Genomic DNA, 14650 nt, shown 5'->3' with positions numbered 1-14650 from the left:
TCAAGATTTGGAGGTTTATAGATGTTCATTGTGGTCAGATGTCCAATTCTTATCACAGTAATAGAGATACCCATGGTCTTGGATTCCTCCAGGGCTGAGATATCTTTAAGACTATGCCTGATGTACACAGCAAGGCTAAATTTTGTCATTCATGGTGGTCATGAGTTGGCAGCCATGAATTCTACATCTTACAGTCTGCAGCACGAGTTTCTTGTAGAGTAACCATGTCAGTATCACCCTCCTTATGCACTCTGGACAGATTGTCACACTTTGCATATGACAGACCTTCCACATCAAGTTGGTGCACACAGCAGCTGTCCTATGGTTCTCCTGTGCTGAGCTAGACAAGGACTCAATTTCATGTTACTAATCGTATCAGGAGATGGATATCCGGTGGCTTTCAGGAGCAAGATGACAACCTTCAAGTGAAGCTTCGGTTTCGGGTGATTATTAACTCAACACATGGTCAGAAAGCTACCAGACACCGATGTGTCAGTCTCCCGGTAGGATCAGCAATGTGAAATCTATAGCCAGACAACCTGCCACAAAAGGGGTGATACAGGAAGCACTGCATGAAGTTCTGTGTCCTGTGTTATCCAGGAAATCAGACTAAGTGATCGTAATGGCCCCTTCTGGCCTTAAAAATCTGCAAATCTATAAAAGCCAACAGGCCATTTAGTGATTTAAATCTATGTTTCTTTAACTACCTCCAAAAGGACCCGATATTCCAAGTAAGTGACTTCACATCTGAGGGAACTGGGGTTATTTAGTCTGCAGAAGAGAAGCGTGAGGGGGGGATTTGTTAGCAGCTTTCAACTACCTGAAGGGGTGTTCCAAAGAGGATGGCGCTCGGCTGTTCTCAGTGGTGGCAGATGACAGAACAAGGAGCAATGGTCTCATGTTGCAGTGGGGGAGGTCTAGGTTGGATATTAGGAAAGACTATTTCACTAGGAGGGTGGTGAAGCACTGGAATGGGTTACCTACGGAGGTGGTGGAATCTCTTTCCTTAGAGGTTTTTAAGGCCCGGCTTGACAAAGCCCTGGCTGGGATGATTTAGTTGGGATTGGTCCTGCTTTGAGCAGGGGGTTGGACTAGATGACCTCCTGAGGTCTCTTCCAACCCTAATCTTCTATGATTCTGTTTTAAGAAGTGGTTAGCTAGACTACCTAATTATGTGCACTCCCAGCCTTGAAATGGCAGCCTTTAAAAATCAGAGTCAAAAATTAAAATCTCCATTTTAAATAAGGGTTAAAATATTTTTAAAATATTTAAAATGGCAACATGGTATTTTAAAAAAAGAGATAGTAAATATATGGTTCTCTCACCTTCTAACAGCCAAATCTTTACTGCTCAAGCCCTTTTCAAGCTCATCATTCTTAAGAAGCCTGGTCCCCAAAGCACCTTCAGGCCATGAGTGCATGGGAGAGGCTTTGCAGCTCACATCATAATGATACGACATTTGCATCTTAATTTAAAAAAAAAAAAAAAAAAAAAAAAACCCTCTGCAACTTCCCCCCGCCCCATGGAGAAAAGGCATCCAGTGACATTTCAAAATTCTAGAACAATGCTACCCGACTGCACCCAGTATGTCTGTCTGCCTCTGCCCAGAACCCCAACCCCCCACCCCGAATACCACAGGACCTGCTGCACCAAGGGTTTCAGCACTGAATGCATTTGCAGTGCAACTTCACTTACTTGCCAAGGCTTTTTCATAGTTCTTCCCCATGGAAATGAAGTTCCTGAGGCTGGGATTGAACTGTTCCATGATCGTCTGAAGGAAAGAGCACAAGAAGTGGGAGACATTAGCAAAGCTGGCTGGGCGAGGGACAATTAAGAGTCTTGCAGCAAGACTGAGCATCGCCAGGTCTGTTTTGTGTATGCACACAGAGTGGCTGATTCACCACATACACACATGCTGCCATGCACAGCAAAGTCCCAGAAGCAGAGAGTCCTCCCACACAGCCCTCTATAGACAAACACAATCCAAACTTACTGACGTTTTACAAGAGGATATTGGCTGCACATACACAGCCCGGTTTTAAGTATAGCAATGTTTTATGAATAATTCCAGACATCACGATGATTTTATTTTCCTAGAAGGATATTTATTTTTTCAGCGCTGGCAATATGAAGTCCAAAGAGTAATAGGATCATAGGATGATCTATGATCACAGGAGCTGGGGATCAACTAGAATCATTCCTAAATCAAATGGATAAAGCAGCAGAGTTGACTGAAAGCGATCTGGTTGGCTAAATAGAAGTACTGTTCATATTATCTATTTTGTATTTATAACCCATGTATTGTCCTGTCCTTTCTTGAAAGGAGATGAAGTATCAGAAGGACACATAGGTGGCATTATCAAGGTAGAAATATTCTTATATTTATGGGGTACCAAGAATGCTTTTGTACCTGGATAGAACACCACGTGGTAGGTACGCCAAATTGCATTTAGTGAAACTGTATAGAGAAAGGTGTATAAAAGGACCAAAGCACCCACTCATGCATCTTCCTTTGACAGTATCTGCAAAAACCTTCTAAAAAACAAACCAAACTGACTGCTTCCCCCTAATTTTTCAGCTTAGTTAGAATATTTCAGAACATATGTTTGCTTCAGCTCTCCATATAGTATAAATGGCAAAATGTGTGCAGTAGAATTTTTAAATATTTCTAGGCCTAAATGCAAGCTAAAGAGAACATACACATTAGCTTCTTTCGTAGGATAAACACACCCTCCCTTTTGGAAGAATTTATGGGTAGCAACCACAGCAATACCAGCTAGAGGGGTGATATTAAGACAAAGGCAGGCTTCTCTTCGCTTACATCGCATTGGTCATTACCCAGCAACTGCTGAATCAGCTCAACAGATTAAGAGGATGTAAGGAACCTTCGTTTTCTTTCATCATCAAGGGCAACTCCTCCACAGAGCTATTCCTTAGGTTGTGCTCCAGCCATTTGGCACAGAACTGATACCTAGCAGGAGACCGAGAACCCAGAGAGAACCGCAGCCCTCAGGAACTTCTCCTTCAGCCCCTCTGGCTGGCACTAGCCATAGTCTGTCATAAAGGGTTAGGGTCTGACATACAGATCTCTGGTTTTGATACAGTCATTGCCCATTGATAGTGAATGGTTGGACAATGGAGCTAATTAGGTGGCATTCTCAGCCTTTTCCTAGCAGGATGCACATACCATGGCGGATCCAAAACAAAAAACCCCACTTACCACTTGCCTGGAATTTGCCTTTAGTAATTTAAAGAACACGGAAACAAAAAACTCAGCTTGAACTTTCTTCTGCACTTATGTGTTCCTACAACCCTCCCCCCAGTACCTCTCTGTCTTAGCCCCTACCCCCTCCCTTCCTCAGAAAGGGGCTTAAACCCCCCTTATGCTACTGTGTGGGCACCAGTAGGACTCAGCTGGTCAGAAACAGCGAGTCAGCAGAAATAACTTTATAACCATGCAATAGTCTAGCATCTGGGGGAGTCAGCAAAAGAGCTCTGTCCTAGACCTTGCTACCCTGTTATAGGAACTTTTAAACAAGTGACAATTACGAGATAATTTAATGCACTGAAGAAGACTTAATCTAGACCAAAAAAATTCAAGAACTAACAAAACAAGTTAAAGACTGATTACTCGTTCTGGCTAATCCAGAATTATCTAGTTCTGCACCAGAATCTCACTCCCCAAGAGCCACCGTAAATCAGACCAGCTGCAGAGCTGACAACGAACGGCAAAAGGGAACACATTTCAAGGAATGCCCTGGGTATCATAGGCCAACAGGGAAGCATCAGTCAGATCACTCACACTTGACAGAAGAGGATTTGGAGTAGGGTATTAAAAAAAAGTTATTTAAGAGCAGGGGACAGAATAAATGGCAATCACACAATGAATGCATCCTTCAGGCAGAGTTCACTCCAGCCTTGGGTCAGGCTGTGAGCAGCAAGGCAGAACCTGTGCTCGGAATGGCTAATGTTGCTGCTTCTCAGTTCTATTGTAGTTGGGAGGGAGGGGACAGGAAACGCCAATACACCAGAGACACTTTCTGGATAGGGAGGGTATTTTCACTTTAGGGGGAAAGCGTTTGTTTTTTCTAGCTCTACATACAGTGATCAGATCACTACCAAAAGAATGGATCTTTGTAAGTTTGTAGCAGGCTGTGAATGGTTTGTCCTACCCTGCTCCGCTCCAAGAAGTCATTCGATCTCCTTGTAACTATGGCATCTTAAAAACTAGACCCAAGTTCTCCAGCTGAGCTCTGTGGGAAGGATAATCAAGTCTCCATCCTCTCACTGACCCTTGAACTAAACTCTGGCTGTACAGGGGGAGCAACCTGGCAGCTAACACAAGCCCAGGGTAGCTATTGGATATTTGCCTCTCTGTCTTTGCAAAGAGTCCCCCACCCACCTTCAGTAACAAGCACTCCAGGATAAGCGAGGGCCTGTCGACAAGGACAGGGATATGAAATTCAGTTTAATACCTAAGTATCTTTGTGCCCCTAAAGCGTATGAGCATTCCCCGTGGAGAAGGAGGGGGTCACAAGGCTCTCACCCTCACACCACAGACTGTTACACATTTCTGGAAGGGGAGGGGAGGAGACAGACAGACAGACCCTTACGTTGAATAAGCTGATTAAACATCTGTCACCTCATTTGAAGCTGGCCAAACACCATAAAGCTCATTTTCCGCCTGAAGCATTTTTATCCTTAGTTCCTGTTCTTTTGAGACGGAGAGATTGTTTACAGTAATTTGCTTCTGCAGATACATCCACTGATGTTGATCAGCATTGCTATGTCTCTGCCATCTCAAAAGTTTAGAGCAGCAGGTTATTAATTTCAATGAGCTGCCATCTCCCCATAGGATACATTTGAGCACAGAGGCTGCAGTTTAATACACTATTTAGTGGTAATACTTTAGACTTCAGTGTTTGTTAGCTCAGGAATTTGTTTTAATCCTCAGCAATGCCAATGGCTTTCCTCCAGCACTTTTCCTAGCAGGCCAGCAAGAGTGAGAAGTGAGCGCTGAAGCCCATCAGCGGACCAGGGGAGAGGACCACCTCTGTCCTAGCTAGACACTCATTGTGCTCTGGGAAGCTTTCCAGAGAGACCAAAAGAGCAAACATCTAAGACAACATTCATCTAAGCTAGATCCAGCTGTGAAGCCTCGGCATGAACTCCCCCGCCACCACCCTGGCTTTGAAGGCACTTGAGCAAAAGGTAGAGACAGAGGGTTAGATTCGCATTGCACAGTACGCACACAGTACTCCAAGGGGTGAGATATACCCAGGGGGGCTAGAGGGTGAATGTTCAATGTTAGCATGTTGGGCTAACTAGGAATTTTACTGCTAATTAACGCTGTCGGTCAGCCTTTGTCTTTTGGATCAAAATATTTCAAACACTTCTACAGCTTTTAGTGAACATTCATTGGTAGAGCAAAATGACCCTGTAGCAACAAGCTGTTTCATGGATTATCTTCCACAATTATAGGAGGCAATTACCTATGAGAAGTTAATTACCACTAAGGGACAGAGAATTCACATATCATTCCTTAGGCCACATTTAATGCATGTGAAATTTGGTAGAAAATTATGCCTGCAAGTTACTACTAGTTCCTGCATATTCCCTCCACCGACCAACCTATGGTATCTCCACCACCCTTTACAGCAAGCTTGACAACTCTACCACATACATCAGTTAGAAATGGGGCCAGTCCCCTTTCTCCGCCCTTCAAAAGGCATAGCAACCACATCATCGTTTCAGGCAGAGCTGTTTCAATACCATAAGCTTTTCTCCATTCGATGCTCAGCCCCTGCAATCCCAGGCTGAACAATGTTGACACAGAAGAAATACTGGCAGGATTTCTGTGGGGAAGGATTTTGAATACGTTTGCTAGGTTAATGGCAGTAAAAAAAAAAAATCAATATAAAAAAGTCACTTTTGCAGCAGTGTCTGAGGGGATATAGATCTTATCCAAGGAAAAGACTTGGATACATAAAACTTACATAAAATAATGTAATGGAATCTACAGGCTGAAGAAAGCAGTATCCCAAATCAGAACGAACACTGAGCTCTTATTGCTACAGCAAGAATTTTAACAGTTTCCCATGAGTCATTGAGGGCTGGTCACAGTGGGCTGCCTTGCACAATGCATCTTTGGGACCTGCAAGTCAAACCTTCTTTATTTTCTTGGGTGTAAACTATGCCCACTGTATGAAACAAACCTAAATTTCATTCTGGAACTGGTTGTAAGTCCTGTGTGGCGATTAACCTACTGCACAGGTACAAGCAGAGGTAAATACTCTTTGTAAACATAGTGCATCTTGCGGATAAGAAGGGAATCAAACATGGGACTCATCCCTAAATGTGCACATCTGAAGCCTGTTACATAAAAAGCTTAGACTTCACTCTTTAGCCACTAAGAACAGGTTTCTAGCCATTGTTATACAACTAAGGACAGCAACTTTACTACAGCAAATGATGAGACAGGGACACCATCTAGAAAGGGGACAACTGTAATGGAATAAAAGGGCTGGTCTACACGGGGCGGGGTATGGGGGGGAAATCGATCCAAGATACGCAACTTCAGCTACGCGAATAGCGTAGCTGAAGTATCTTGGATCGAATTACCTGGGGTCCACACGGTGCGGGATCGACAGCCGCGGCTCCCCCGTCGACTGCGCTGCCGCCGCTCGCTCTGATGGAGTTCCGGAGTCGACGGTGAGCGCATTCGGGGATCGATATATCGCGTCTTAACGAGACGCGATATATCGATCCCAGATAAATCGATTGCTACCCACTGATACGGCGGGTAGTGAAGACGTACCCAAAGGAAGCCAACTCCCCATTGGCAAATTTTAATTAGCCAAACTTTTAAGAGGAGGTTTGCTGGCCGTGAATGTTTTTAGAAACGCCTTTCATTCTGTTAAGGGCTCATTTAATGAAGCAGGCCACAATGCAGGAATGAAACTATGCAATCATGGCTGCTGCTCCAAAATAAAAAGATGGCAAAAGCGCTTTTCACTTCTAAGCTTTTGGACTCAAGGTGGGGAGAGCAGGAGGGATTCTCTAGAATTAATGTAGCTTTGTATCAGGCTAACCCAGAGAAAACTGGAGAGATCCCAATTATTTTTTTTTCTTTCTTAAAGACTCTGGTAACGCAAGTTTGCCCTGTATATTACATGAACTAGACACTAGTCTATTGCACCCTGAGTCATCCAGCAAACCCCTGGAATTATTTCTATTAAACCGCTTGTTGCGGTGCTACAGAGCAGCTGGCTGTAGCATCAGCAGCAGTGATGAGGCTCACCAGGAGGCCAAGTGGACAGGGAGGAGCAAGGATTCGGAGAGCCTTTGCCACCCCTCCACAAACCAGACCTTCCTTAAGACAGAGCAGGTCCATTGAAAGAGTTCACATTGCAGAGAGGAGTCACAGCTTACACAGACAGATGTGTCTCTCTGCAGCTAGGTTTTCTTGACCCAGCAAAGTGTTCGATTGGTAGCAGGGTAAAGCAAGGCCAATATTCAGCAAAACCCTGGTAGTAAAAGAAAACCACATTCTTGCTCAAATTCTGCTCCATCAGCATCACCCACAAGTTGTCTGCCTTCCATATGCTGTCTGGGCAGAGTCTGAAAAAAACCCTGGCAGCTAAAGGTTGAAAGGGCTTTGTTTTGTTCCACTGCACTAAATTCCTCGGTAATACTGCTCAGCTCTCTGGGATTGTTCTGCCTTTATTCAACTGCCAAAAATGAAACTAATGCAAAGCACGAGGTCTCCACGACATAGTTCTACTGAATTAAAGAGCGGGAGAAGAGACGCTCCAGAGGCGATAGAGAAGTCTCCTCTCTCTCTTTACATGTGCTATGATTCCTCCCAGAAAAGCAGAGGGATGCATCCACTGCTAGGGATGCAAAAGTTTAGGTGTGCTCAGATCAGCCCATTATAGAAATCTGAAGTCCTCCTGTGTAGGGGGGAGTGAGTATTTTAGGTGAGTTTTGTGCCAGGGTTCTACTGGGTAGGAAATAAATAGAATTCCCTTAAAACCTTTGAACAAAAAAATCCATTTTATTAATTAAACTGAAGAGGAAAGAGGCAGCACATTTCTCCTGATGGTGTCACCATGGTCTCAAACCGCCCCAAAGGTGAACGTGAAGTCCTGTTCCACTCTCCGCTAGGAGGCACAGGGAGACGGTTAGAAGGCAGCAGAGTCTTTGACATCAGTTGATTAGACACTGCTGTGCACCCATCAGCAGAATGAGACAGGTGTCTTCAATCAGTAGAGGAAGTGAACATTTTGCATTACACATGCTACTCTGGACGGAGAATGTGCACCAGAGCATCAGAGCGTGTCAGTAACATGCATGCTTCATCAATTATCCCTCCAGCAGCTATAGCCAGGCCTCATTTTGATTAGGCCAGGCGGCCTTGCCTCCATCTTTGCACTGTGCAGTACCACACAGGGCTTTGGAGCTGTGCTCCAACTCCAGGCAAAAACCTGCAGCTCCACTGCTCCAGAGCTGCTGTGCGCTCCAGCTCCGCTCCAAAGCCCTACCACATAACAATACTAGCAGGCTTCTGCAGTAGCACAGTGCATGGTCTTGGGCAAGACATTTATGCTCTGTGCCCGAGTACCCCGCAATCCGTAACACCGCAATAATTCCGGCCTTCAAGGGGCTGAAGAAGTGAAGAGCACCAGTTGTGAAGAGGAAGTCCTTAATGCTAGATCCATTTTCCCTGCTCAAGGACATGTTCCAGGTCTCGGCCGGCACTACTGCAAAAGCCATTGCAAGCACATGGCTGCGGCTCCGCTCACCGTTTCTTCATCCTGATTATAACAGCCATGTTATAAAACAGAGGATCCCATGCTGGGGTCAGCAGGGCATTGCTGGGGAACTTGGGGAGCGGTTTTGGCCACTAGTGCTGACTTGCCCCTTGTTTCCCAGCTGCGAAACTCCATGAAAGGTCAGCTAACACCCACCTAAAGACTTGCCTACTACCACTATTGTTTAATACCGTTGTAGCACTAACACAACAAGGCTCCAACCAAAACCGTGGCTCTGTTGTGTTAGGTGCTGTACAGACCGAGAGGATGACAAGGTTCCTGCCCCAAAGAGCTTATACAAGCAACTGCTGTAGTTGTCACAGGGATACGTGACCATGACTAGCAGGGCAGGGGAGGTCAAGGCAATCATAACTGGGAGGGGAAGCGTCCATGAGACATTCTCTTCTCAGATGTGGTCATGCTACAAAAGCATAAGAACTGCTGCAAGGAACTCTGATCGCTAAATGGCTCACGCCAGCTTCAGAAACTCATCTCATTATCTCAGCATTAATATTTAATATCCAAACCCGGATGACTCTTTACATCTCCGTCTGTCCCACCCTGTGTTTAAAATAGTGCTTCATAGTTTCAATAGGCTGAGCTTCTGCTCGAGAAGCTATGCTGGACTCATTAGTAAGTCTGATTTCAATTATGAGCAGGCTCAATACATACCTTCCCTTTCTGCCTCTAAGAACCTCCCACCCAGGAAGCTGGAATCAAAGGTACACAACGTAGAAAAACACTGGTCTCTATGTATTGCAAGTGCGACTGTCCCCACATCACCTAGGCAATAACAGTGTGACATAATGCAACAGTACATATGCAGAATCATTCTCCACCACTCCCTCATCCGGTGAATGTGCGGTTCATTTGGAGCATTTCCAATGCTTACTCCACATGCGTGCAAATGGCTGCTCCTCAGATGGTACTGTAAGATTGGAGTTCACCAGCATCTCTACTGGAAGGGTGTTCCATCAGAAGGGGGGCCATGCCAAAAAAGCCACATACCTGGCCATCCCAAGGGTTTCATTTCAGAGTGTCCCTGACAGTCACAGCTTCCACATGGAGGGAGAGGTGGGCGGAGATCGCCATGGGCTGAGCCCCAACTGACTGAAGATTAAGACCAGGACCTTGAAGCAAATCAACTGTGGGAACTAGAGTCGTGCAGACTGCCCAAATGCTGTGCTCAACTGACCCATGGTATCGCCTGGTGGAGATGCTTCATCTTATACCTTATCAATGACCATTAAATATCTAAGGCAGAACTGCCACTTGGACCAGTTAGAGCCTCTTGGCAGCTTTCGCTTTCATTCCCAGAGCTTGCAGTCAGCCTGGAGAGGAGGAATCCATTGACATGGTCCAATAGGAAGGGAAACCGCACTACAGACAACCGAACTCACATGCTGCAGATCTCCTGCTACAAAACACTACCAAACCAAAGGCTTCAACTTGGCTAAGCTACTTTGTATTAATGATTTGGGAAATGGGAAGATCCATGACATACTGCACTTCAGCTACAAACAAACAATGGGGAGGCGGAGCTAGCAGCACAACAAGCTAGCTCAGTATAACAAGCCTACAGGCAACGGCCATCTGAGCTCCACTCCAGAGATGGCTGCATTTCAATGGTGCCAGTTACAGAGAGTTTGGGAAGGGATTTGGATTCTTTGGGAAGAAAGGCACTATAAAAATGTAAATTACAATCAACTTCCTTTCTAAAGCTTCCATGTTAATTTAGATAATTTTCAGTGATCAGTGGTCTGAGCAAAAAGCGAAAATCCCTGTCAAAATTCAACAGCAACTGCACAATATGAAACTAAAGGAGGAACAAACCCTGAAAAACCACAGGGCAGGAATAACAGCCATTCCCAGCACTGTAGCCGTCCTTAGTCAGTGGCTTTTCTATTTGCCTAGTGTTTCCTGCAATGCAAACTCTTTTGGCCAAAAGAGCAGCAGAGGAGCACAATGCATGAAATACACGCGGTGGCATAGGATAGCTTTTGGGACGAATGCTTCCCTCTCTGCCAGCCCACATATTCCCTCCTGTTGCCACACACAAAACCACCCACCATTTCCCCTCTGATTCACTTGAGCGAGATTCTCGTTCCTTCCCTCCAGACTCAGATACTGAGGCAATAGTGGCTGTTATGCTAGCAATGACATTTATTACTTCTGATGTGTAGCAACTGACTAAGGAATTCTGCCTTTGTTTGCTCAAGACTTTTTTTTTTTAGGAACCTTTCCTCAGTGCAGTAGTCCAGAAATCCTTGCAAAACCACTCTTCCATTTGAAAAGATGTTTGTGTCATGAAATGGAAGCTGGCCTGAAGCTCCCAGTAATGTAATCCATCATCACTGAGAACAGCCTACTCTTCTGGGGAAGTCACCAGGTCTTTCATACTTTTGCCAAGTACACATGCTCTGCATGTAGGTTTAACTATTTGTTTGCAGAGGCAATACGCCTTTCCCCTTGCTGAACAAGTCGGTCACCAGGCATGTGCCAAGTTTCACACGCCGCCTGTGCTAGCAGCAAAGCTCCTCTCAGTCTCAGAACCATCGCAGCAGCTGTGCTGATACAATAAGGTCCACACGGATGAATCAGCGCCTGGGGAAAGTGGGATTACGTTGGCGGAAGGTGCCAGCTTCCTCCATCCCTCTCTGTAATTACTCCACATGTGTAGGCAGCTGATTGTAGTGGCAGCATCAGCGAGGGGGAGGCTGACAGCTCTTCCACCATCTCATTAAGTGCAATCATTCTGAGGGCGAGCACCGGTTCTCGAAAATAATTACGAAGGGCCTTCCTAACCAGCGTGCCTCAGGAAAGCCTCAGTACAGGGGCCAAGGACCAAGGCTTCTTCGCTATATAAAATAGCCAAAAGCCAGCTGCCTGCTCAAGACATCGTAATGGAGGACATCAAGGTGCCACCTGCAACAGGAGCTCCAGCCACACAGCATAGCTGGCAGTGAGGAGGTTCCCAGTCAATGGTGCTGAGTTGCTTTCCCTTCCACCCACCTGAGCAGAAAGCGGGTGCCCCCATACTGTGGTCTGCAATTCAGTAACTGCATGGAAGTGGCAAAGAGTTCCATGCTCCCCCCCCCCGCCCATTTACTCAGGATTGGGTCCTGACTCCCAAAGCAAGGCACAGGCTGTTGCAGAAAGCCCACTGGAGCAGAAGTTTGGGATTCAAAGCGGAGTAATGCTTGGACAAAAGAGAACTCAAAATTAAAATGTGAGTGTTTGACCTGGGTGAATCCAGAGCTTAGATCCATTTTAGGAAAGTGCCATCCCTGGGCCACCAGCAAAGACTACCAGACTATCAGCAAGAGCAACAAACCATGGGTCTGTTTAAAATTAAGACTGGAAGAAGAGCTCTGTGTAGCTCGAAAGCTTGTCTCTCTCACCAACAAAAGTTAGTCCATTAAAAGATATTACCTCACCGCTCCTTGTCTCTTTAAAACTAAGACATTTATTGTTGTCCAAGAACTCATGAATATGAACTTAACCTGACAAGCTGTGGGAAGCCTTGCACTCCGTACCCAGTTGCAGTGGGAACTGGCTTCCCTATAGTAGGGTTTGTAAGGAAGCTTTGTTAAGTCTCCTGGGACACATTAGTTCATGTGCCGGTGTCAGCAGATAGTAGCTACTAATACCCCAAAATCGTATCAATAAATACGCAGCAGGAAAACTGCATCGCTAACAAACCGATACAATCCTTGCCCCCAATCGACGCCCTGAGACACTTGCACTAAGCATTCACTGTTTGAAACCAACTCCCGTTGACTTTAATGGAGTTCGATGGGATCCTGAATCTTGATTCCTGGATAAATTTCTTTTGAAGTTTGCTCATGGGGATTAGCAAACATCTAGTTTCTGTAAGGGTCCCAGGCAATAACTCCTGTTGGACGTCTTCACACGGCAAGAGGATTCTTTTCTTTCTACTGACAAACAAGCACTGTTCACAAGGACAGAAATGTTAACATAGCCTACAAGAGTTCAGTGCTTTAGCTTCCTTTAATCATAGAATATCGGGGTTGGAAGGGACGTCAGGAGGTCATCTAGTCCAACCCTCTGCTCAAAGCAGGACCAATCCCCAGACAGATTTTTGCCCCAAATCCCTAAATGGCCCCCTCAAGGATTGAACTCACAACCCTGGGTTTAGCAGGCCAATGCTCAAACCACTGAGCTATCCCTCCCCCCATACAACCCATAAGCATACAACTTCAGTGCCTTAGCTTCATTTGGAATTAAAATACCCGGATCAGGCATGGAGTCGTGCCTTGGAAGCCATTAGGGGCCACATTAGGGAAAGAAAAAAAAGGGACAATACCTTACTCAAAATTCACCCATAATGCCAAGTTATCCTTCTCTATCCTCCAGCTGGTAGAATGTTCTACAAAAATGATCAACGGTGGAACAGTTAACAACATTGCTGTGGTTTAAATTGTTGTCTTCAGAGTCAATGTGATGTTGAGATGAATAGGGTCAGTTCACACTTTTTGAATGTGTGTTCTGTTCACACTGCAAGACGAAATAGGTTTTAACCAGGACAGCTGCATTTTAACCAGGTGCCAGGATTTGTACCCTAGGTCAGGCTCTGAAAGTTATTAATTATTATTTGTCATTACGATTGCTGACTTTCAGTCTGCAAACTGAGTAAAGCAGCACTGTAGTGGTACACATTCAGAAGGTTTTCTTTGCAAGCAAAAGGGTTAAAAACTCAGGTTTGGCTGAGTGTAGACAGTACTGAAACGGATGAAGCCAGTTACAGCCCACAAAGGTGAACTGCCAGATACCAGTGCAATCCCACTCCGAGAGGCCATGCTAACATTTGTGCTTTCTTCCCTGGAGAAATAAATAGCATAAACTTTACTCTGCTGTTTTCAAACTAGAACCCCTTCAAAGTCTCTTTTGGCCAACGCAAACACAAAGCTTAAAAATCAAGTTCAGTTTGTAACTGCCAAGGTAAACAGCGCCAGGGTATCACATGGCCACAACAAACAAGCCACGCAGCAAGTTCACAGCAGGACTGTGTACGGGCTCCCAAAGAAATCCGTACCCACACTGCAAACAGGCTATTAACAGCTCTTCAAAGACAACACCTTCACTAGGGCTGAGCCATCAGCAGAAACCGCTCAGTAGCAATTGACCTTGGAGACTGACCCATACAAATCACTCGATTCTGAAGACTGGTAAGTCCAGTTTACTTATTCAACAGCTATTATCACTATGTTTGCTCAGCTTAAGCACATACATAATTCTTAGACACCAAGTCTTGCCGATTAGCACAATACTCCATCACACAGAACAGAGGAGCGCTCAGACTGCAAGGGAAAGTTAACAGCCATGCATCTGGAATATCCACGGCCAAATAATAACCTGCGTTGCTAGGTTGCTTCCATTAGGTCAGACAATTTTCCATGAGCGAATGCATCCCATGGACACTTGCAATGCTAGCAGAGTTAAATGTTGTCAAATCATAATCTAATTAAACTTTCATAGACATGAGAAAACTCGTTATCAGATTGGGCATGACAACACAGAACAGAAAAGAGGACTTTAGTTCATCATCTTTACTAAAATGGAATTGTGACTGGTCATATGAGGATTATGCCCTAAGGAGATCACAAAGAAAACCAGCCCTTTCAAACTGTGCTGCACTGAATGCTTTGGGCCTAAGGTTTCCTACCACAATTTCACTCGCTTTATGCTTACAAATAGCTCAGTGCTCCAGCCATTTATAAAACAGACAATAGTGTAACTGCTCCAGTTTAATGCACGACAGCATGCATAATATCCTAGGTTAGGGGGATTATATCAGAGTTGGTCATAGGCTCCAG

At 45.2% G+C, this 14650-nt stretch overlaps 1 protein-coding gene across 4 annotated transcripts in view; it reads right to left on the bottom strand.

Moving 5' to 3' along the window:
* BAIAP2 (BAR/IMD domain containing adaptor protein 2) overlaps positions 1-1768 on the bottom strand; it is a 72842-nt gene extending 71074 nt beyond the window's left edge. For 3 of the 4 annotated variants that reach the window (XM_024201514.2, XM_024201512.1, XM_024201513.1), the window contains exon 1: positions 1696-1767. In XM_024201514.2, coding sequence (XP_024057282.1) covers positions 1696-1765 — 70 coding nt within the window. In that variant the 5' untranslated portion in view covers positions 1766-1767. Of the gene's footprint in view, positions 1-1695 lie in introns of all 4 variants that reach the window. The other variant, XM_024201515.1, reaches the window with a different exon arrangement.
* Positions 1769-14650: the final 12882 nt, after the last annotated feature.

The sequence above is a fragment of the Terrapene carolina genome, unplaced genomic scaffold (assembly GCF_002925995.2).
Source record: "Terrapene carolina triunguis isolate 2854851 unplaced genomic scaffold, T_m_triunguis-2.0 Scaffold192, whole genome shotgun sequence".
In the NCBI taxonomy this organism is placed as follows: domain Eukaryota; kingdom Metazoa; phylum Chordata; order Testudines; family Emydidae; genus Terrapene; species Terrapene triunguis.
The sequence above is the reverse complement of the archived record's forward strand: the minus strand, read 5'-3'. Positions and strand labels throughout refer to the sequence as shown.